Source organism: Caretta caretta, chromosome 3 (genome assembly GCF_965140235.1).
Source record: "Caretta caretta isolate rCarCar2 chromosome 3, rCarCar1.hap1, whole genome shotgun sequence".
Classification (NCBI taxonomy): domain Eukaryota; kingdom Metazoa; phylum Chordata; order Testudines; family Cheloniidae; genus Caretta; species Caretta caretta.
In genome coordinates this window covers 8,468,917-8,491,456 of record NC_134208.1, presented here as the reverse complement: position 1 = coordinate 8,491,456, position 22,540 = coordinate 8,468,917, and the positions used below count along the sequence as shown (strand labels likewise).

Genomic DNA, 22,540 nt, shown 5'->3' with positions numbered 1-22,540 from the left:
TGTTAATATATCTAGTTTTAAAAAAATCTATGAAGCCTCCAAATTGTCTGTTTGGCTAATATATGCAACCATATATTCCTCCTACTGTCACCCTTATCTTCCCACTCTCCACTCCCTTGTATTCTACAGCCACCTGTGGCATTTTGTCCCTATTTCGAGTTAAAGGTTTTTGGGACTGTCTTCAGTTTTGTTTGTACAGCACCTGGCATAACTATTGACATTTATTTGTATTCAAATGCTGCCTTAGGACACCAGTCAGGGTCCACTGTGCTAGGCACTATATAAACACATAACAACTGTCCCAGCCCTGAACTGCTGACTCCAATCCTGATTAAGGGCGTCTAGGTGCTACTGGAACACAACTAAGGTATATTACTAATGTACAACCATGTTACAAACCTTATAATTGCAGTGTCAGTACTTGCATTATATACACCTTCTAGGGCCCTGCACATTGACAGTTGGACGTCTATCTTCACCACCATCCTCTCTCCTCTTCTAGCCTCTCCATGTGGTTTGTCCAGAGCAGTACACCCAGCCTCCACCCACCCAGTCCCATCGCACAGACCTGATGATAGACTGCCAGCCGCCGGCAATGTCCTACCGCAGAGCAGAGGTGCTGAGTCTCCCGTTCAAGCGGCGCTATGAGAAGATTGAAATCATGCCAGAAGTGAGTGACTAAAGGAAAACAGCATGGTGGCCCCTTGCTGTCTAACACCACATTGGTCCTGATGCTCCGTGTTTGTAGTCTCTTCAAACAGAAAGGTGTTACACATGAGACTTATATTGCATATGAAGGTGCAAAGCACTTCCCACTAAGCAGAAGGCCAGAATGAGAGGTACTCATGAGAGGGTGTTCACAGTGTGAATAACTTAAGGTTGACGGAATCACTGTGGGAAAACTAAAAATGTTAATTATCCTTTGCAAGGACGTCACACTTCAAAGCACATCATACGTATGTTAATCCTCTGTGGACCCCGGTGAGGTTGCCAAATACAATCCACATTTAAAAGATGGGTAAACTGAGGCACTGAGAAACTAAATGATTTGCCCAAGGTCTCACGGTGAGTCCGAGAGAAAGCTGAGAATTGAAAATCAGGACTCCTGGCTTCTGTCTCCTGCACCACTTGCTAGAAAAACCCTCTCCTTCTCTTGTGAAATCATGTTAAGGCACACTAGCAAATGGCTTATTTAGTGTTAACAAATGATGATTCAGTAAACGGTCTTAGAGTCCAATAAGTTAATTGGTTGCTTATAACCATATAACATATGCTCATAGACTTTAAGGCCAGAAGGGATCATCATGATCATCTAGTCTGACCTCCTGCACATCGCAGGCCACAGAACCTCACCCACTCACTCCTGTAATAGGCCCATATCCTCTGGCAGAATTACTGAAATCCTCAAATCATGATTTAAAGCCTTCAAGTTACAGAGAATCCACCATTTACTCTAGTTCAAACCGGCAGCTGACTTGTGCTCACCACTCTAGAGGAAGGCGACCACCCATCCCCACCCCCAGGTCTCTGTGAATCTGACCTGGGTGAAAATTACTGGCTGACCCCAAATATGGCAATCAGTTAGACCCTGAGCACGTGGGAAAGACCCAGCAGCCAGAAAGAATTCTCTGTAGAGCCCTCCCAATCCAGTGACCCATCTCCCCTGTTGAGGATATTTGCTAATAGCAGTCACAGATGGGCCACATGTCATCGTAAGGCAGTCTTATCAGACCATTCCCTCCATAAACTTATCAAGCTGAGTCTTGAAACAAGGTAGGTTCCCCCCGCCATTATTACCCTGGGGAGGCTGTTTTAGAACTTCACTCTTCTGATGGTTAGAAACCTTTGTCTAATTTCAAGCCTACGTTTACTGAGGGCCAGTTTGTTCTTATGCCAGTGCTGATAAGGCCTCAGTTGGAGCACTGTGTCCCGTTCTGGGCACCATGCTTTGGGAAAGATTGGACAAATTGGAGAAAGTCCAGAGGACAGCAACAGAAATGATTAAAGGTCTAGAAAACATGACCCACCAGGAAAGATTGAAAAAATTGGGTTTTTTTAGTGTGGAGAAGAGAAGACTGAGGGGGGACATAAGTCTTCAAGTATGTCAAAGTTTGTTATAAAGAGGATGATGATAAATTATCCTCCTTATCCACAAAAAGAAAAGGAGTACTTGTGACACCTTATAGACTAACCAATTTATTTGAACATCAGCTTTTGTGAGCTACAGCTCACTTCATCGGATGGAGCTGTAGCTCACGAAAACTTATGCTCAAATAAATTTGTTAGTCTCTATAAGGTGCCACAAGTCCTCCTTTTCTTTTTGCGGATACAGACTAACACGGCTGCTACTCTGAAACCCTCCTTATCCAATGAGGATAGGACAAGAAGTAACAAGCTTAAATAGCAGCAAGATAGATTTAAGTTTGACATTAAGAACAACTTACTAACTGTCAGGGTAGTAAAGCACTGGAACAGACTACCTAAGGAGGTTGTGGAATCTCTTTCATGGAGGTTTTTAAGAACAGGTTAGACAAACACTTTGTCAGATATGGTCTAAATAATATTAGTCCTGTCTCAGTGTGGGGGGTTGGAATAGATGACCTATCGAGGTCTCTTCCAGTCCTACATTTCTGTGAGTCTCCATTCCTCTGATCATCCTAGAAGCCCTTCTCTGGAACTGTTGCATTTGAATTTATCTTTCGTAAACAGGGGAGACCAGAATTGCGCACACAGTATTCCAGATGAATACTACTTATGCCTGTCACATTGATTAATAATGTATTAATCCTATAAACTATGCACAAACGTACTCTTAATATTAAGTGACCTGTATTCTAACAGACATGATGTTAAAATAGTCTGACAATACAATCAGCACAGATGTGTCCTTGGATCAGAGGTGAGGCTGTTGACAAGCAGGGTATATAACCCCATGGAAATGAATTAAAAAAGAAAAGGTCTGTTTCTCATTGGAGGAAAAACAGTACCGTTAGCGTTAACAGAGGATGCAGAACGACATGAGGAACGGTACCTGAGTAACAAACCGCGATAAGCCAAGTTCTACAACTGCCACGTCATCTGTGTCCAATTTGTGCCTGAATTCAGTTCTGTGAGTACGCAACCGCCTGTGAGATTACCCCTGGAGTCGAGGATGGGTTTTTAATTGAAAAATGTACTCTCAGATGCAACTTCACTGTGGCATGTGTATTTGTTGGAGCCATTTGCATATTTATTGGATCCTGTTAAAGCCAGGGCTAGTAAAATGTGACGTATGTTCAGGGCTGTGACCAAAACAAATCTTGTGTTAGCAGAGTGATATTCACCCCCTACGCAGAGAGCCGGGTCAAGACCTAGGGAGCATTTAAATTCTACTGTCAAGTCCTGAGGCTTCTCTTCAAGCCTGTTGTAGTAGTTCCTATTCCTTGGCCTGGCTCTGCTCAGGGGGCAATATCCCCTGTCTCTGAAAACAGCGAGGCTAACAGCAGAGTAAATTTGCAAAAAATGTTATTCAGATGTTCTTGTATTTTAAATACATTCATTTCAGAAAGAGGAAGGATGGCCCACTGGTTAGAGCACTAGCCTGGTACTTGGGAGACCAGCATTCAAGTCCCTTCTCTACCACAGACTTCCTGGGTCAACTTGGGCAAGTCACTTAGTCTCTCTGTGCCTCAGTTCCCCCTCTGTACAATGTGGGTAATAGCACTGCACTCCCTAACAGGAATGTTGGGAAGATGAATACACTAAAGCTCAAATAGTATGCTGATGGGGGATGAGATGACTGTGAGAGAGAGAGAGAAAGAGATGCCAGCTGTGTTTGTTTTCCTCAAATATGCTGGCCCACAGGTGTATTGGCAAGAATATTTGCAGAAACCGCCATCTTTCTCTTCCAGCAAATACCACTAACTATAAAACTTCTATTCACACCAGAAACCTGATTCAAAGCTATTTGTCCATTCAGGGTATGGACACGTCCTGTGTGACCAATTGGAACACCGTGAGGTTTAAAACATGGTTGCCAAGTGCTTGAAGCCAACTACTCGGGAGCAGCACTGAGGCTGAAATGGGTTCATGTGAAACATCTGTCGTAGTTTTGAAGCACGCCTGGCTTCTGGGAAGCGTGATCCTTTGCAGAATATTTGTAAACAGAAAAGAGGCCAATGGAATGGATAAACTGGTGTTTATGAATAGTTCACCCAGCCTGGGGTCCAAATAGGAACCCAGAAGATAGTTCTGGAAAGGACCTCCCAGAGTGTCTAGTCTGTTTGTGTGGTGCCAGAGCTATGCAATATTTCTCACGCTGACCTCCCTGAGAAGAAGCCAGCCTCTTCAGGGAGACTCTCCAGCCAGCCCAGGGGAAAATAGTGAGGAGAGGAAGAAGGGGAGTTATAATGATTGAGCTAGTGACACACAAAGTACCAACAAAACTCACCCCCTTTTTGGCAGCCTCAGCAGAGCCCAAGAAACTGAATGGACCATGGAGACTGAATTCTCAACATATCCCTAGAGCTGGTCCCTCCAGGTCAGGTCGGAAGTACACTGCTGGGGGTGGGATGTGAGGAAACTTGCTCTGTTGACCGTTAACCAGTGGAGAGAGGGCTTCAGTCTCCAGAGGAAGGATAGCCTAGGGCTAAGGTGCTAGGTGGAAGTTGGGAGATCTGGCCTCTATACCTCCCTCTGCCACAGCTTGGGGCTTTCTTTGCAGTTTTTGTCCTGCTTTAACCATATTGGTTTAGAAACTAGTATAGTTTGAGGTACAACTCCTAGCCTGGGTGCAGTGGTACCAGAGTAAAAGTGCTTTTACTGGTATACCTGAGGGAAGGAGTGGGGTGAGAGGGAGAGATTTAACTATATTGCATAAAATCACACCCCTGGATACCGCAGTGGTGAACTCCACAGAAAACCCTACTAATAAAGGACTAATAATAGGGCCTCCTTCACCAGCACTGAAATGTTGAGAGAAAATATCATAGAAACGATTTTGTTTGTTCTCTAAATGAACGTAATGCTGGTGAAAGGTGCTGAATTGGCAGTGCTAAAGACTGAATCCTCTGGCCACCCACACAACAAGTGCATCTGCTGAAGGGGTTAACTTTATCCCCCTGCACTGCCAACGTAGCTCCAGGAGGACCCAGCATAACCACATGGAAATGGAATTCTGTCTTCCTGGTCCATTCAGTCTTTGACCGTTGAGTCTCGCAATAAGGATGGATGCCAGTTGGCACTAATCACAACTCAGTCAGACTGTGCAAACCCTGACATCTCTTGTAATCTCTCCTTCTCCGTATTCTCAGCTATGCCCTCTAGTACAAGTGATCTTCAAGGATCATTATAGACTTCAAAGACCTGGGAGGAGGGGAAGTTGCCTGCTATGACATGTATTTGTTTCACCCCTGCTCCTCCACCTGCTTCACTTAACATCGCAGAGAACTGCCCCCACTCCACCTTTCAGATTTTGTCATAGCCCCCTGCCTTTATGATCCTGTAGAAAAGACCAGTGTGTTGCTCCTTTGTTGTGCAGAGGAGTCATTAGTGAGTTGGTTTGGAAAGGTCTTCCCCTTGCATGGATGAATTATCTATTTCAGCCGGGGTTTATGCCAACTTCTCAGCCGTGTGGAAAATTCCATTGTCAGAAGGTGCCTGCAACATCCCCATCTGCAGGGAGGGCCATGCGGGGCCAAAATCACACCAGCAGTGGTCCCTGTAGGGTGGAAAATCTCAAGTGATGGTGTAAGTGGCAACACCACCTGCTTGTCTTGTGGTGAGTACCACCACCCATGTTGTGTGGAGACTGGACTGACGCAGGAAGGGGTATTTTACAGCCCCCTGCATCAACATTGTGAACCTGGCCTGTTATCTCTCAAAACGCAACTTAAACCAAAGAACAAACACTAAAACCTGCTCCAGAAAACACCAGTGTGCAAATGTCTGCCAGCCCTTTCCCTTTCTCTCTAGTACATTAACTTCCATAGACTTTCAAACTGTACAAAGAGGTGTGTCCAAATTTGTCTTCTGATTCCTTAACTCTCTTGTTAAAAGTAAAAAACCCATGAGTGATTATGGTCCCAGTAGCAACAGAATGGCTTCAGTGATGTGTGTGATGAATCATAGAATATCAGGGTTGGAAGGGACCTCAGGAGGTCATCTAGTCCAACCCACTGCTCAAAGCAGGACCAATCCCCAATTTTTGCCCCAGATCCCTAAATGGCCCCCTCAAGGATTGAACTCTCAACCCTGGGTTTAGCAGGCCAGTGCTCAAACCACTGACCTATCCCTCCCCTAATGAAAGGAGGCTTTCTGTTAAAACCGTTTTCCTCCACATCACGACCCAAAAAAGTCTTAGCTAACCACTCTAGGGTCAGATTCTGGTCTGTTACACAGGTGTGAATCCATGGCAATCAGTGGCATTATTGTGTATTGAGATCACCTTAACAGAGAGGAAAATCTTGCCCAGTCAGACTTTTAGACATTAATGAGATTTACACTTAGTACAGCCTTTGTTCAACGGGTTTTTAACTCTCCAGTGGCACAAGGCTAGGGCTGGCTCTCCAGAGTATTATGGAAGCATTTTCACTTTGTTTAATTAATCTGTTCCTTTGAGCATCTGCATGTCACTTTAAAAAGGCAGCTTACTGGAAATTGGTAAGGCATTGTCTGTTCGCAGGAGAATGGGAGGGCGGGGTGGAGGAGGGGAAATGGAAAACATCTTCTGGAGCAAACAGATAAATTTGAACAGTAGCCTCTGAGCAAACAGTGTGACTCCAGTTTAATTACAATTTGAACAATGATGCCTATCACAAGACTCCAGCAGGAGGCTGTCTAATTGAATGAGGGCTGTTTTGTTTTTAAAATATTCTTCTTTTGTAAAGCTCATGGGGTAAGGACCAGTGCTATTTGGATGTGTGTATGCACCTTCTAGCACAATGGGACCCTGGTCTTGGTTGGGGGCCTCTAGCAGTGCCCCAGCCCTAAATGAACTCCCCTTCCTGGGCACTTACCAGGCTGCTGTGCGGGCCCACCGCACTGGACCTATTTGCTCTTAAGTGTCCCTTGGTCCCAAGCTGTACTCTTTCTTGGTTCCCTTTTCCTTCGGAAAGAAAGAGGGGGATCAATAAGGTACAGCCTGTCTCAGACCTTGTTCCATTGAATCTTATCTCTTCTGGGTAAACCTTCCTGTGTGCTCTCTTGTTTAGACCAGCCTGTTCCACTTGCAGAAGATGGGATAAAAGGGGAAGGTACTGGATTGAAATTCACCACTCAGCAGCTGGGTCTAAGGTCTGGTCTACACTGGGGGGTGGGGGTGTCAATCTAAGTTATGCAACTTCAGCTACGTGAATAACATAGCTGAAGTCAATGTACTTAGATCTACTCACCACGGTGTCTTCACTGCAGTGAGTCGACTGCTGGCGCTCCCCCGTCGACTCTGCTTGCGAGTACGGAGTCGATGGGAGAGCGCTCGGCGGTCGATTTATCGTGTCTAAATTAGACGCGATAAATCGACCCCCGCTGGATCGATCACTGCCCGTTGATCCAGCGGGTAATGTAGACAAGCCCTAACAAATCTTTTTTTGAGGGAAAACACTAGCAAGTAATGATCAGTTTCTCACAAGTGGGAAGCTCCTCAGGACACTCTCGCTGCAGTCCCTTCCAGCATTGGACAATAGACAGCTTCAGCTGATAACTTTTTGTTATCTCTCTTTATACATATGCATTAGTCTTTCATTTCTGTTAACTCTCCTCTCCAGTCAGTCCAGGTTTTCTGTTCATCCAAACCAGTTTCTTCTAGCTTTGTGGTTACTTTAATCATGTTTGTAGGGAAGACAAAAGTTAATCTGTGATGTCTTACACATGTGACTATGCTGTGCTGTAAAACTGTTTAAATCATGGGAGGCTTCTGTCAGGCCTAAATAAACCTTCACTATCAACAGAGGTGAAGTTGCCTATAAATTTAGGTATACCCAATTAGGGAGGATGCTAACTTTATATGGATGCAACTTCCAGGTTAAAAAGCTGAGTGAAGCATGTTTTGTGCATGGACTGGCCCTGGGGAGTATCTTGGCCTTGTGCTTATCTGAACTCAGGAGCTACAATTCTGGCACTTGCTGGGTGGGTGGGAAAGTGGAAATGATTGGCCAGTAACTAGCCTAAAAATTTACGACAAAAAGCTCATTTTATCCTCAATCATTGTGCAGCCCCTCGTTGCATTCAGTGGAATTCTGTCTGCGAACTGAACTGAAGTCCAATGACCATTTTACATGAGAAAGGATGAGGTAAAGATTTAGGATTTGATCCTAAGCCTGCATGTACCTTTATCTTCCATGCCAACAACTGTAATTTGGCCATCAGCAATGTTTGATGTGCCAGATCCTGTTCAGTTGTGGAAAATAGAATCCCAAGCAAGAGATTCGGCAGCAGTGTTTGCTAAGAAGTTCCTTATGCTACAAGAACTTATGCTGCCATCTATGTGTAAAAATCACAGTAGTGACACTTCCAAAAACAAATCTCTCTGCAATTCTCCTAGTTCGCGGGGCTGCACTCTGGCACGACGCTGGCAATTTTACTCTTTTATGGATTGATTCTTTTTGGTAAAAATTCAAATGGAAACAGACCAAAACACAAAAGTAAAGAGCGTAAAACTAAACCAGATAAAAACTGCAGCAAGCCACCCTCAAACCTGCCACCTCCCAATCTAAAGGTTGATGACATTAATCCCCAGTGCTATACTAGTATTGATTCTTCCCAGGCCTCCAGCAGTATGAACATGGAAGGAAATCAGAACACCACCAATGTTTTCATGTTAGTAACACCACCCAAGTGCTAATCTGTGTAGGGGGCTGATCAGTATAATGCTAGTGCTCAGTGTTTGTGTTTGTGTTTTTCCATGGCTTCCACAATGCTAGCCCATGCCGCTAGGGTTGAACTAATGACTTTGAAGTAGAACTTTCCTCCTCGTTGCATCGCTGGGTGTGACGTAATAACCTTCTGTTTGGGTCCCTAAGCTTAAGAATTGGCCAACTCTTGATCAATGGAAGATGAGGCAGTATCGTAGAGAGAGTAAAAATGAATGCCTGCTGCAGAGCAATGTTGACTGTTAATGGCTCAAGTGTTGCAATTTACTGTCCACGTGGTTAATACTCACTAGAGGGGAATAGCAGAGTGCTTCAGTGACAGAAGAGGCACTCTCAGAACTTTCATACAAGGTAGCTCCTTTCACTTAAGAATCTCTTCCTTTACAGTAGTTGTCACTTTTCATTGTGTTCTTTGTTAGAGCCAGTTCTGTATTGATTCCACAGTGCAAAGGGGCAAGGAGAGAAAGTGCCTTCGATCCCTTCAAAGTGCAATGCATTACACTGCTGCAAGCATTGCTATTTTTAGCTCTGAGGCCAAATCTGAAGCTGTGACTGGGAACGTACTGCTTTTCTTTTACATTTTCCTACTGAGGCCTATATGAGTGTCTGTTATTTTCCAGTGGAAAACATCAACCCATCCCTTTTTAGGCCGGTGTTCTCAAATTTCTTCAGAGGATGGGCCACATCTTAATAGTGACACTGGGTAAGATTTTCAGAAATGTTTAACGTTGGCCTAAATGCTTCCGTTGTGAAGCCAGTGGTAAAACTCCCGTTGCTTCACTGGGAGTGGGGTCAGGCCAATGCTGAGTGCTTTTAGAAATCCCATGCATCGCTTCTGTTCAAAATTGTATGGATCATGGCCTCTACCACTTGCAATCACGTCACGTCCTTGCAGCAATTGCTTCCATAGGAAAGTATATAGTACCCACCTCCTTGCACTGTGGGTAGGTAGCATGGTATAATGGTTTAAGACAGTCAACCTGCTCTTATTCCAAACTCTGCCAGGCACTTGCTGTGTGATCTCTAGCAAGGCATTGAACCCCTCTGGGCCTGGAATGGGAATAATCCCCATCTCTGTGAAATGCATGGATATCCTCGTCCTGTTTTTCATGCATATGAAAAACAGTGTGTGGCAGCTGCTAGACCGCTTGTGTTCCCTTGCTCTCAGTGTACCGGAGATGCTTGGCTATAGAGGCCAGACGTTCTGAAGAGCTCTGTTCCCAGTTAGGCATGGAAATGAGTGGCTGGAGTTTCAAGGGAGCTCAGCTCCCTGGATGCTAAGTCCTTCTCAAAATCTGGCCCCAGGCGTGGGTGCCGAGCAGAGGACGAGGCTCAGATGAGAGAAATCTAGTGGAGGCTGACGTGCTATTGCGTGGGATATGGGGGTTACTACTATCGGAAAACTGTGAAGCACATCTCTGCCCCTTCCAGTGAATGGTTGTGCTTACCTTTTGTTACCTCTCTTGGGACCATCTGGAGTCCCAACAGCGTCTGAATCATCTTGGGCTGGCTAGGAGTTGGCAGCCTTTTCCATCCGGTACAGGCGCTCCCATCCATGCCTTTGGTACCTCCACATTGCATAACTGCAGTGCCCTCTGCTGCGCTACTCTTGAAAACTAAAGGGAAAAGTCAGTGGATGCAGCATATAAATACTTGTTCACTTAGTGCTGTTCCTGGCAGGGAGCCTAGAACACCTGTGCTCCAAGGACAGCGTTGGCTTCCAGTTCGCTGGTGCAGGTCAAGGTGTTTCGTTCTGACCTCTCTGTGCGTTTATGGCTTGGGTCTGGCGTACCTCTTTTTCTCTGCCTGGGTGCTTGTGCTTACGAGTCCTGGATTTGTATGTTTAGAGGCTGCTGGCCAATCCCCCAGCTCAGGAATTCATTTCCCAACCACCTTGGTCGGGCAAGTCCTGAGTCTGCCTGCCCACTCTGCAAGGCCTGTCAGTTTGCTCAGACTTCCCCTGCAGAGATGTGCTCGGGGGGGAGGGGGGAGTTGTAGATGGCATGGGGACATCTCTTTATACAGCGACAGTAAGTTTTAGATGAATATCAATATGTAGGTGCTTTATAAAGTTGCACCTGGGACGAGAGATATGTTCATCATATTTAAAAAATTAATATTTACCATGAACGAAAAAGTTTAACAGTCTAAAGTGACTAAAGAGAAAGGCCAGTGGGAGGCCAGAGTGGGTGACTGAAGTTTGCCCCTCATGTCACTTCCTAGTTGCCCACCTTCTGCAAACCTCTGCATCCACAGTGCTGACCATGGAGCATTTATTGCCACATTCTCCCTCCAAACACTAGTGGGCAATGTGTATTTTAAAGGGTTGCCATTGACTGAAACTCAGACCCAAATCTAGATGTTGAGTGAAAAAAGCAACAGAGGCACCTGCATGCGCTTTATCAAGCAGGTTCCAAATAAATTCAGCTTCCCCGCCATGCTCTGCAACCCAGACACTAAGACCCTGAATGTGAAACGGATTTTATTTTTTATTTTTTTTTAAGAAAAGGAGGACTTGTGGCACCTTAGAGATTAACCAATTTATTTGAGCATGAGCTTTCTAAAGCTTTTCTTTTTGCAGATACAGACTAACACGGCTGTTACTCTGAAAACTTTTTTTTTTTAGTGTCCAAGATGTAAATAAACAGCATGAACAATGGAAAATTAAACTTTGAGTGCGGCTAATCAAAGGTGTCAGTAACATAGCTAAAATTAGGTGTCTCTTTAACGGTCCATTTCATAAAAGTTGCCCCTGAATCCCGAAAGCCCACTTCTGAGAGCGATACAAAAGTCAATAGCACTGAGACACAGAAGGGGAGAGAGACAAGGAGGGGGAATGACAGGTAGGAGGAGTGCTCTGTCACTGCACCCTGCTCTGTGTTTGCAGTTCATTAGTTCGTGTTAAAAACATCAGGCTGCAAATTTAAATCACAGCTGGCTTGGTGGGAATTTAGAGATTATCACTTCCTAAACAAAATCCTTTGTTTGTTTCAGCTTGCAGATTCACTGGTGCCCTTGGAGATTAAACCTGGCATTTCCTTAGCAACCGTTTCTGCTGTGCTGCATACTAAAGACAACAAGCATGTGCTTCAGGTATGGTTTGATGGGGATTGGAGGAAACTCCATACACAGGGCAGCCCTGGCATCTGGGTCCCAGCTCTTCCCATGTGGCAACCCCTTCAACTGGCACCTGTGCCCACACTGCAGCAGATGTAGTCAGAGGCTCTCTCCTAGTGCGCATGAGCGGGGTGGGCTCCTGGATGAATTAGATGCGGAACTGAAAGTGGGCTGCTTCTAAATCTCCGTGCTGCTTTCATTGGCTGTGCACCTAGCTGAGATAAAAGGAGGAGAGGGATCGTTCATAAGGAAAGGCCACAAATCACATTAGTGTCTGTCCCTAGTACAAGTACTGGGATCGGTATCATTCAGTCTTTCACAGTGGTCGGTCATGGAGTAGAAGGTAGATGGCCTTAAAACACTGCGGGGGGAACCCCCGTCCCCTAAGCGAATGAAATGCTCTGTTCTCCTAGGGGCAGATCATGCACCACAGCACTGGGGTTAGACTGTGAACTGAGGTTCTCCAATAGTCAGCTGGGGAGAGAATCTTTCCCCACTTAGGCTTACAGAAGCAGTTTCTGCAGCACTGGTTTGTAGAGGGAGGCAGTGTCTAAACCAATGAAAGCCGGGCCCTAGCTCTTCGCAGAGATCTTTGCCCTCCTGAGCGCCTCCTGCTCATAAAAGAGCTGGGGTTTGTGGGCCACTCCTCGCCATCCCTGTCCCCCCCTCACCAAAGAAAAGATCAGCAGTTCAGGAGCTACACTGTTCCTGGTAAAGAGGCAGTGGCATTTGGGCTGCTCTGCTCCCTTCCTCCCCTCCAGAGAAGGACCCGGAAGCTTCCCAGCATGACGCAGCACACTTACCTGGGCAAACTTTCTAACTGCTCCAGAGAATACTTTTCCAGGGCTGGCCCATGCAAAATCCCTCCCTGTAGGTTGGCTTTTGTGATGCCAGTGAGAAGCGAGTTGACATCGTTAACACACACAACCCCCACACAATCGTTAACACACACAACTAGTTCCTCACTCAGGATTTGCCAGTGCAGCCTGACTTGTGTGTGTGTCTTCTAGGTTCGTAAGGGTGGGGACGGCCTCATTTGGTCTTGCACAGCACTGAGAATGTTATAGGCGCTAAGTCAATAATAATGGCATAAACCGCGAGGCCTGAATGTGCAAGAGCAGGTGCTCAGCACGTTCTGCACATTGGGCTCCTTTAAGGCGTCTCAAGACGGGCACCCAAAAACTGCTCATTGCTTTTGAAGATCCTGGCCTACCGGTGATGGCGGGCGGTGGACTCCAGGGTCAGTTTCCCTGTCTTCCCTTCAGAGCTAGAACACCCCCTTCTCAGCAGTGAGGGTAAAATAGTCTGCCACTCCCCACCACCTCTTACATTCCTGCACCCAAGGTTACTAATGCTGTAAAAAGCTTTTCAGCTGGTCTGTTACTGTGCATTCTTGCCTTTAGCCCCCCCCAAAACCCGCACAACCCCCAGCCAGCAAGAAGAGAAAGCGGGTGAGTGACGACGCGCCAGAATGCAAACCTTTAAAGCCGCTGCTGAGTGGCTCCATTCCCATGGACCAGTTTGTACAGACACTGGAGAAGGTAATAACATGTTTCCTGTAGCATGGGAGGTTCAAATGGACTTTCCCAGAGCCCAGAAAGCCAGTAAAGAGCAGGAAAGGGGATTATCTACGGTGGTCCAAAGGGGTATAAAAAGACTGAACAGGATGAAGTGAAGAGATAATAGATACTGTGAATATGGGGGTAGGGTTCTGCTGTCTGATGTATCTTCCCAAGGAAAGTGATAGAAGACCCTTTTTAGCCGTCATTTTAAAACTATGTTGGACAAATTACTGCAGGATGCCACTGTGAGGAGCCATCTGGCTTTCATGGGGAGACTAGATGGCCTGTCGGGTGTTATTTTGCTCTTCTCTCACTGTACAAATACATTTGCCCCCCACCAAAATTTAAAACTTTTCTGAACTCTGGCTTTGTGCTCTGGACACCTCAGTAATGGTGTTTAGCCATGGGAGTTTGGCGGAGCGTCACTTAGCACCAGAAGGGATCCCCGCTAACACAGTGCTTTTTAAACTGACAGCCTTAAATAATGCAGGAAGCCTCATAGCAAATTAACCTTCCTTCCTCTCTCTTTCTCCATTGCAATGTGTGTTATATATCATTCACTGGTTTCTGAGGCGTGGAAAGGGAAAAAAACTATCAAATGAAAGAGCCAGGTATTTAGCTGGTGGAGGAGCGGAGAGGTTGCTTATGGTGAGAATAGCACAGAGCTGAACTGGTAGGGAAGGGAGCAATGTCTAGGGGTTAGAACAGAGTACTAGAAGTCAGAGTTTAATTCCTACACCTGCCACTGAACTGGTGTGTGATCCTAAGCAAGTCAATTCGGCCAAAAGTTTCAAAAGGGCAGATTAACTTCGGGTGCCTCCTGTTTTTCTTGAGGATGTCTTGCAATACCTAGGGGGCCTGATTCCCTCCCTTCCCCCAGCTGGAGGTGCTGAGCTCCCACAACTGCTTTTGAAGTCAAGGAAGTGGCATGTCCTTGGTGTCTTTGAAGATCAAGCCCTAGCTGTCTAAAGTTGGCACCCAAAATGAGTGGCCATTTCTGCACATTTTGGCTTTAACCTCCCTGTACCACAGTTTCCCCATCTATACAATGGGGATAATACTTAGGCTATGTCTACACTGCACTTTCATCGGTAAAACTCTTGTCAGTCCTGGGTGTGAAAAAATCTCCCTGACCGATGAAAGTTTTCCTGACAAAAAGCGCCGATGTGGACAGTGCTTTGTCGGTGGGAGACGCTCTCCGGCTGACAAAGCTACCGCCCCTTCTTGGAGGTGGTTTTGTTTTGTTGGCGGGAAGCGGCACAGCTGTGCTGCTGGAAGGTGCACAGGGTAGACCTAGCCTCAGTGTTTATCCTAGGAATTTCAGCAGGCTTATAACTAATGCTTACAGAGCAGTTTGCTACTTACGGAAGCTTTCAATCCCACATCATCTTGGTGTTCCAGAATTTGAGTGCAGAGCTGTGTCTTTTATGGCCCTTAACACCCCCTCCCTCCCCCCCAATATTTTACTGCAACTGCGTTCTAAATGTGAGCACTCTTTCTCCCCAATCCCCATCTGCAGCATGGTTTCAGTGACGTGAAGGTAGAGGACACAGCAAAGGGACACATTGTGCTCTTGCAAGAGGCAGAAACCCTCATTCAGATAGAAGAGGATTCGACACATATCATCTGTGACAATGACGAAACGCTCCGGGTCAAGCTGCGGGACCTGGTCCTCAAATTCCTTCAGAAATTCTAGCAGTTCCCCAACAGAGATCCTGCCAGCCTCTCCTGAATGAGGAAAACAAAGCAGGCCTGTGAGACGACAAAACTCCAGAGCAAATGTAACCGCTTCCCCTGGGGGAGACACAGAGAGCACCTCTCTCATTCATAAAGAGCCAGAAAACTTCTCCCGCATGAGGGAAAGGGGGGAGTATTTTATATATAATTAATTTTAACCAACTTTTTACAACCTTTCAAACCCATTCCCTTGCTGTAAATTTGGGTTTAGAGCCCCTCGGTAAGAATTGCAAAATAAAACATATACTGTATGTTTTCATCCAGGTGAAAATGCTATCTAGAAACAAACAGCTGTCCCAGATTACTATTAATACCATGGACCCTGATCGTCTGCCTGAAAATGTTCATTGCAGAAGTCTGCCCATGTGGTGCTCATTACTGGATGGGCGGGAGGGGAAGGGTCTAGGTTATTTACTTTTTACCATATGTGCCCTCTATTTCCTTTTGCTCTGATTGGCCAGTTAAACCAGTCAGTTTTATTTTCTGATCCTTTCTGCATTTGCGCAATGCTGCAGTCACGTTTTCATTCCCCACACTGGGGTGGGGCCGTGGGATATTTATCATCACTTGAGGCCAAAAAAATTTTTAAAAAGATGGGTGTCAAAACTAGTTTCTTGGGTTTGAAGTTAGGCACTTATTTAAGTACCCTGATTTCCCATCCGCCCTTGAAAGGTCAGTGCTCCTAGCAGCTCATGTTGAAGTCGCTGGTAGTTCAGAGAAGCTGAGCTCCTTTGACCATCAAGGTACTTATTTGGGTGCCTAAATATGGACTTAATAGCATAACTTTAGAGGGAGACTTTCACAGGAAGAAAAAGGAGTTAGGACTCCGCTCCCGTTGTGCTTAACTCTTATTTGATCCTTTTCAAAACCTCCCCTGTCAGCCTTCATTTTCAGAAATCTTGGCCTGAAATTTTAATAATCACTTGACCGATTCCATTCATATCCAGGTTTATGAAACTTTTCCCTCCTGCATGTGGGGGTCTAAACTCAATGAATATGGCCACGTTAGAAAGCAGCCAATTGATCACATTTCACACCATTGTTTCCAAATGGGATTTTTGTATTTACTTGGAGTTGAAAAAACCGTAGTAAGAACGCTAAAAGCAGGGGCAGATTCTGTGGTTTGTCAAAGCACGTGCTTGCCCAGACCATATTTTGTGCAGGTATGCATGCGTGTGTACGTATGTACACTTGGAAAATACATTTGCTTTGTGGCCTGTAGGAGATGAAAGCAGTATAAAAGCAGCTCCACAATAAAAAGTATTTATTTATGCTTGTGCAGCTTCCATACTGCATTTTCTACACTTTAGATTTGTGTTTGATGGGCTGGAGAGGCTCCTGCAGCTACACCTTGGCTGGGTGCGTGTCATGGCATGTGACAAATAGTGTTATTAAGGTGATAAAAACTGGTTTCAGTAACATTAATCCTAATAAGAGTTTACAACATTTGCAGTAGTTCTGCTTTTTTATCGTCCCTCTAAAATGGAATAAAAGAATTGGACATATTTCACCTTGTAATTAAATCTCCAAAAAGATTATTCTTAACACACAAAGGCTGTGTGATAAACTCAGCGGAGTCAGGGAGAAAAGGGAGGGAGCGAGTGTGGGGAATACATGAGTCCTTGAAAATGTCTCTCATCTGGGTAACTAAATCGTCTCCAGCGCTGAGCCCGAGTTCCACAGTGTTATGTTTGAGACTATTAATTTGCATTGATAATAGCAGGAGAATTTACCTGAGGCTTTAAGGAGCTGGATTCTCGAAGCTGAAGCTTTGCATTTGTGCTTGCTGAGTCAGCCTGGCTGGAGTGTCCCCAAACCAACTGCCAGCCGGCAGACAGGCCAGCTAGCCAGATATTAGTTTCCCCTTGTCACTGCCTATACTGTGAGTGATTTAGTATCATGAAATTAAAATCAAGGTCCTGCTGTGTAATCCCTAAAGACAACGCCTGGGAGTTCAGGAGCAACAGCAGAGTGCAGTAATTAGCAATACGGGGATGTTAAGTTGGGTCCTGCTGTCACCATGACTAAGTGCAAGCTGTGAAGGAAATGGGTTTGCTGGGTGACATAGATCTTAAAAATCCTGCTCAGTGTTGTGCTGGTGTCTACTGGAGAAGTGGAAGTAAATTCACTGTCTAGAATGTACATTGCGTGCTGTGAAATTGTTCAGTGTGTCTTTTAATTACAGCTGTGTCATGCTTTGCTCCTGAACTGGATTCTAACCCCCATTTTAGGAGCTAGTATGAGTATGTCTACACTACGGAATAAGGTCGAATTTATAGAAGTCGGTTTTTTAGAAATCGGTTTTATAAATTCGAGTGTGTGTGTCCCCACAGAAAATGCTCTAAGTGCATTAAGTGCATTAACTCGGCGGAGCGCTTCCACAGTACCGAGGCAAGCGTCGACTTCCGGAGCGTTGCACTGTGGATAGCTATCCCACAGTTCCCGCAGTCTCCGCTGCCCATTGGAATTCTGGGTTGAGATCCCAATGCCTGATGGGGCTAAAACATTGTCGCGGGTGGTTCTGGGTACATATCGTCAGCCCCCCGTTCCCTCCCTCCCCCCGTGAAAGCAAGGGCAGACAATCATTTCTCGCCTTTTTTCCTGAGTTACCTGTGCAGACGCCATACCATGGCAAGCATGGAGCCCGCTCAGGTAACCGTCACCCTATGTCTCCTGGGTGCTGGCAGACGCGGTATGGCATTGCTACACAGTAGCAGCAACCCCTTGCCTTGTGGCAGCAGACGGTACAGTACGACTGGTAGCCGTCATCGTCATGTCTGAGGTGCTCCTGGTCGCCTCTGTGAGGTCGATCAGGAGCGCCTGGGCAGACATGGGCACAGGGACTAAATTTGGAGTGACTTGACCAGGTCATTCTCTTTAGTCCTGCAGTCAGTCCTATTGAACCGTCTTATGGTGAGCGGGCAGGCGATACGGACTGCTAGCAGTCGTACTGTACCATCTTCTGCCGAGCAGCCATGAGATGTGGATGGCATGCAGTCCTTCTGCACCGTCTGCTGCCAGCCAAAGATGTAAAAGATAGATGGAGTGGATCAAAACAAGAAATAGACCAGATTTGTTTTGTACTCATTTGCTTCCCCCCCTCCCCTGTCTAGGGGACTCATTCTTCTAGATCACACTGCAGTCACTCACAGAGAAGGTGCAGCGAGGTAAATCTAGCCATGTATCAATCAGAGGCCAGGCTAACCTTCTTGCTCCAATAAGGACAATAACTTAGGTGCACCATTTCTTATTGGAACCCTCCGTGAAGTCCTGCCTGAAATACTCCTTGATGTAAAGCCACCCCCTTTGTTGATTTTAGCTCCCTGAAGCCAACCCTGTAAGCGCCCCTCCCAGCGTCAGAGCAATGGCAAACAATCGGGCATCTGAGAGTGCTGTCCAGAGCAGTCACAATGGAGCACTCTGATGGGGCTAAAACATTGTCGCGGGTGGTTCTGGGTACGTGTCGTCAGGCCCCCGTTCCCTCCCTCCCTCCGTGAAAGCAAGGGCAGACAATCATTTCGCGCCTTTTTTCCTGAGTTACCTGTGCAGACGCCATACCACAGCAAGCATGGAGCCCGCTCAGGTAACCGTCACCCTATGTCTCCTAGGTGCTGGCAGACGCGGTACGGCTTTGCTGCACAGTAGCAGCAACCCCTTGCCTTCTGGCAGCAGACGGTGCAATACGATTGGTAGTCGTCCTCATCGTGTCCGAGGTGCTCCTGGCCGCGTCGGCTGGGAGCGCCTGGGCAGACATGGGCGCAGGGACTACATTTGGAGTGACTTGACCAGGTCATTCTCTTTAGTCCTGCAGTCAGTCCTATTGAACCGTCTTATGGTGAGCGGGCAGGCGATACAGACTGCTAGCAGTCGTACTGTACCATCTTCTGCCAGGCAGGCAAGAGATGAGGATTGCTAGCAGTCGTATTGCACCATCTTCTGCCAGGCAGGCAAGAGATGGGGATGGCTAGCAGTCGTACTGTACCATCTTCTGCCGAGCAGCCATGAGATGTGGATGGCATGCAGTCCTTCTGCACCGTCTGCTGCCAGCCAAAGATGTAAAAGATAGATGGAGTGGGTCAAAACAAGAAATAGACCAGATTTGTTTTGTACTCATTTGCCTCCTCCCCTGTCTAGGGGACTCATTCCTCTAGGTCACACTGCAGTCACTCACAGAGAAGGTGCAGCGAGGTAAATCTAGCCATGTATCAATCAGAGGCCAGGCTAACCTCCTTGTTCCAATAACAACGATAACTTAGGTGCACCATTTCTTATTGGAACCCTCCGTGCAGTCCTGCCTGAAATACTCCTTGATGTACAGGCACCCCCTTTGTTGATTTTAGCTCCCTGAAGCCAACCCTGTAAGCCGTGTCGTCAGTCGCCCCTCCCTCCGTCAGAGCAATGGCAGACAATCGTTCCGCGCCTTTTTTCTGTGCGGACGCCATACCACGGCAAGCATGGAGCCCGCTCAGCTCACTTTGGCAATTAGGAGCACATTAACCACCACACGCATTATTCAGCAGTATATGCAGCACCAGAACATGGCAACGCGATACCGGGCGAGGAGGCGACGTCAGCGCGGTCCCGTGAGTGATCAGGACATGGACACAGATTTCTCTGAAAGCATGGGCCCTGACAATGCATGCATCATGGTGCTAATGGGGCAGGTTCATGCTGTGGAACGCCGATTCTGGGCTCGGGAAACAAGCACAGACTGGTGGGACCGCATAGTGTTGCAGGTCTGGGACGATTCCCAGTGGCTACGAAACTTTCGCATGCGTAAGGGCACTTTCATGGAACTTTGTGACTTGCTTTCCCCTGCCCTGAAGCGCATGAATACCAAGATGAGAGCAGCCCTCACAGTTGAGAAGCGAGTGGCGATAGCCCTGTGGAAGCTTGCAACGCCAGACAGCTACCGGTCAGTTGGGAATCAATTTGGAGTGGGCAAATCTACTGTGGGGGCTGCTGTGATGCAAGTAGCCCACGCAATCAAAGATCTGCTGATATCAAGGGTAGTGACCCTGGGAAATGTGCAGGTCATAGTGGATGGCTTTGCTGCAATGGGATTCCCTAACTGTGGTGGGGCTATAGACGGAACCCATATCCCTATCTTGGCACCGGAGCACCAAGCCGCCGAGTACATAAACCGCAAGGGGTACTTTTCGATAGTGCTGCAAGCTCTGGTGGATCACAAGGGACGTTTCACCAACATCAACGTGGGATGGCCGGGAAAGGTGCATGATGCTCGCATCTTCAGGAACTCTGGTCTGTTTCAAAAGCTGCAGGAAGGGACTTTATTCCCAGACCAGAAAATAACTGTTGGGGATGTTGAAATGCCTATATGTATCCTTGGGGACCCAGCCTACCCCTTAATGCCATGGCTCATGAAGCCATACACAGGCAGCCTGGACAGTAGTCAGGAGCTGTTCAACTACAGGCTGAGCAAGTGCAGAATGGTGGTAGAATGTGCATTTGGACGTTTAAAGGCGCGCTGGCGCAGTTTACTGACTCGCTTAGACCTCAGCGAAACCAATATTCCCACTGTTATTACTGCTTGCTGTGTGCTCCACAATATCTGTGAGAGTAAGGGGGAGACGTTTATGGCGGGGTGGGAGGTTGAGGCAAATCGCCTGGCTGCTGGTTACGCGCAGCCAGACACCAGGGCGGTTAGAAGAGCACAGGAGGGCGCGGTACGCATCAGAGAAGCTTTGAAAAACAGTTTCATGACTGGCCAGGCTACGGTGTGAAAGTTCTGTTTCTCCTTGATGAACCCCCCCACCCCTTGGTTCACTCTACTTCCCTGTAAGCTAACCACCCTCCCCTCCTCCCTTTAATCATTGCTTGCAGAGCCAATAAAGTCATTGTTGCTTCACATTCATGCATTCGTTATTCATTCATCACACAAATAGGGGGATGACTACCAAGGTATCCAAGGAGGGGTGGTGGAGGAGGGAAGGAAAATGCCACACAGCACTTTAAGCACAGCACTTTAAAAGTTTACAACTTTAAAATTTATTGAATGACAGCCTTCTTTTTTTTGGGCAATCCTCTGTGGTGGAGTGGCTGGTTGGCCGGAGGCCCCCCCACCGTGTTCTTGGGCGTCTGGGTGTGGAGGCTATGGAACTTGGGGAGGAGGGCGGTTGGTTACAGAGGGGCTGCAGTGGCAGTCTGTGCTCCAGCTGCCTTTGCTGCAGCTCAACCATACACTGGAGCATACTGGTTTGGTCCTGCAGCAGCCTCAGCATTGAATCCTGCCTCCTCTCATCACGCTGCCGCCACCTTTGAGCTTCAGCCCTGTCTTCAGCCCGCCACTTACTCTCTTCAGCCCTCCACCTCTCCTCCCGGTCATTTTGTGCTTTCCTGCACTCTGACATTATTTGCCTCCACGCATTCGTCTGTGCTCTGTCAATGTGGGAGGACAGCATGAGCTCGGAGAACATTTCATCGCGAGTGCGTTTTTTTTTCTTTCTAAGCTTCACTAGCCTCTGGGAAGGAGAAGATCCTGTGATCATTGAAACACATGCAGCTGGTGGAGAAAAAAAAAGGGACAGCGGTATTTAAAAAGACACATTTTATAAAACAGTCGCTACACTCTTTCAGGGTAAACCTTGCTGTTAACATTACATACATAGCACATGTGCTTTCGTTACAAGGTCGCATTTTGCCTCCTCCCACCGCGTGAACGGATTTTGGTTGAATGCCAGCAAACATACACTGCAATGCTTTGTTCTACAGTGATTCCCCAGTACGTGTTGCTGGCCTGGAGTGGTAAAGTGTCCTACCATGAAGGACGAAATAAGGCTGCCCTCCCCAGAAACCTTTTGCAAAGGCAGAACCGCAAATGCCAGGGCAAAGTAATCCTTTCACATGCTTGCTTTTAAACCATGTATAGCATTTTAAAAGGTACACTCACCAGAGGTCCCTTCTCCACCTGCTGAGTCCAGGAGGCAGCCTTGGGTGGGTTCGGGGGGTACTGGCTCCAGGTCTAGGGTGAGAAACAGTTCCTGGCTGTCGGGAAAACCGGTTTCTCCGCTTGCTTGCTGTGAGCTATCTACAACCTCCTCATCATCATCTTCTTCGTCCCCAAAACCTACTTCTGTATTGCCTCCATCTCCATTGAAGGAGTCAAACAACACGGCTGGGGTAGTGGTGGCTGAACCCCCTAAAATGGCATGCAGCTCATCATAGAAGCGGCATGTTTGGGGCTCTGACCCAGAGCGGCTGTTCGCCTCTCTGGTTTTCTGGTAGGCTTGCCTCAGCTCCTTCAGTTTCACGCGGCAC

The 22,540-nt window shown here is 46.9% G+C and overlaps 1 protein-coding gene across 3 annotated transcripts in view; it reads left to right on the top strand.

Annotated features, from left to right (window-relative positions):
• The window catches only part of INTS9 (integrator complex subunit 9), an 82,222-nt gene extending 64,818 nt beyond the window's left edge, over nucleotides 1–17,404 (top strand). For all 3 annotated transcript variants that reach the window (XM_048845824.2, XM_048845827.2, XM_048845825.2), the window contains 4 exons: nucleotides 503–670; nucleotides 11,841–11,939; nucleotides 13,367–13,504; nucleotides 15,045–17,404. In XM_048845824.2, coding sequence (XP_048701781.1) covers nucleotides 503–670; nucleotides 11,841–11,939; nucleotides 13,367–13,504; nucleotides 15,045–15,221 — 582 coding nt within the window. In that variant the 3' untranslated portion in view covers nucleotides 15,222–17,404. The remainder of the gene's footprint in view (nucleotides 1–502; nucleotides 671–11,840; nucleotides 11,940–13,366; nucleotides 13,505–15,044) is intronic.
• Nucleotides 17,405–22,540: the final 5,136 nt, after the last annotated feature.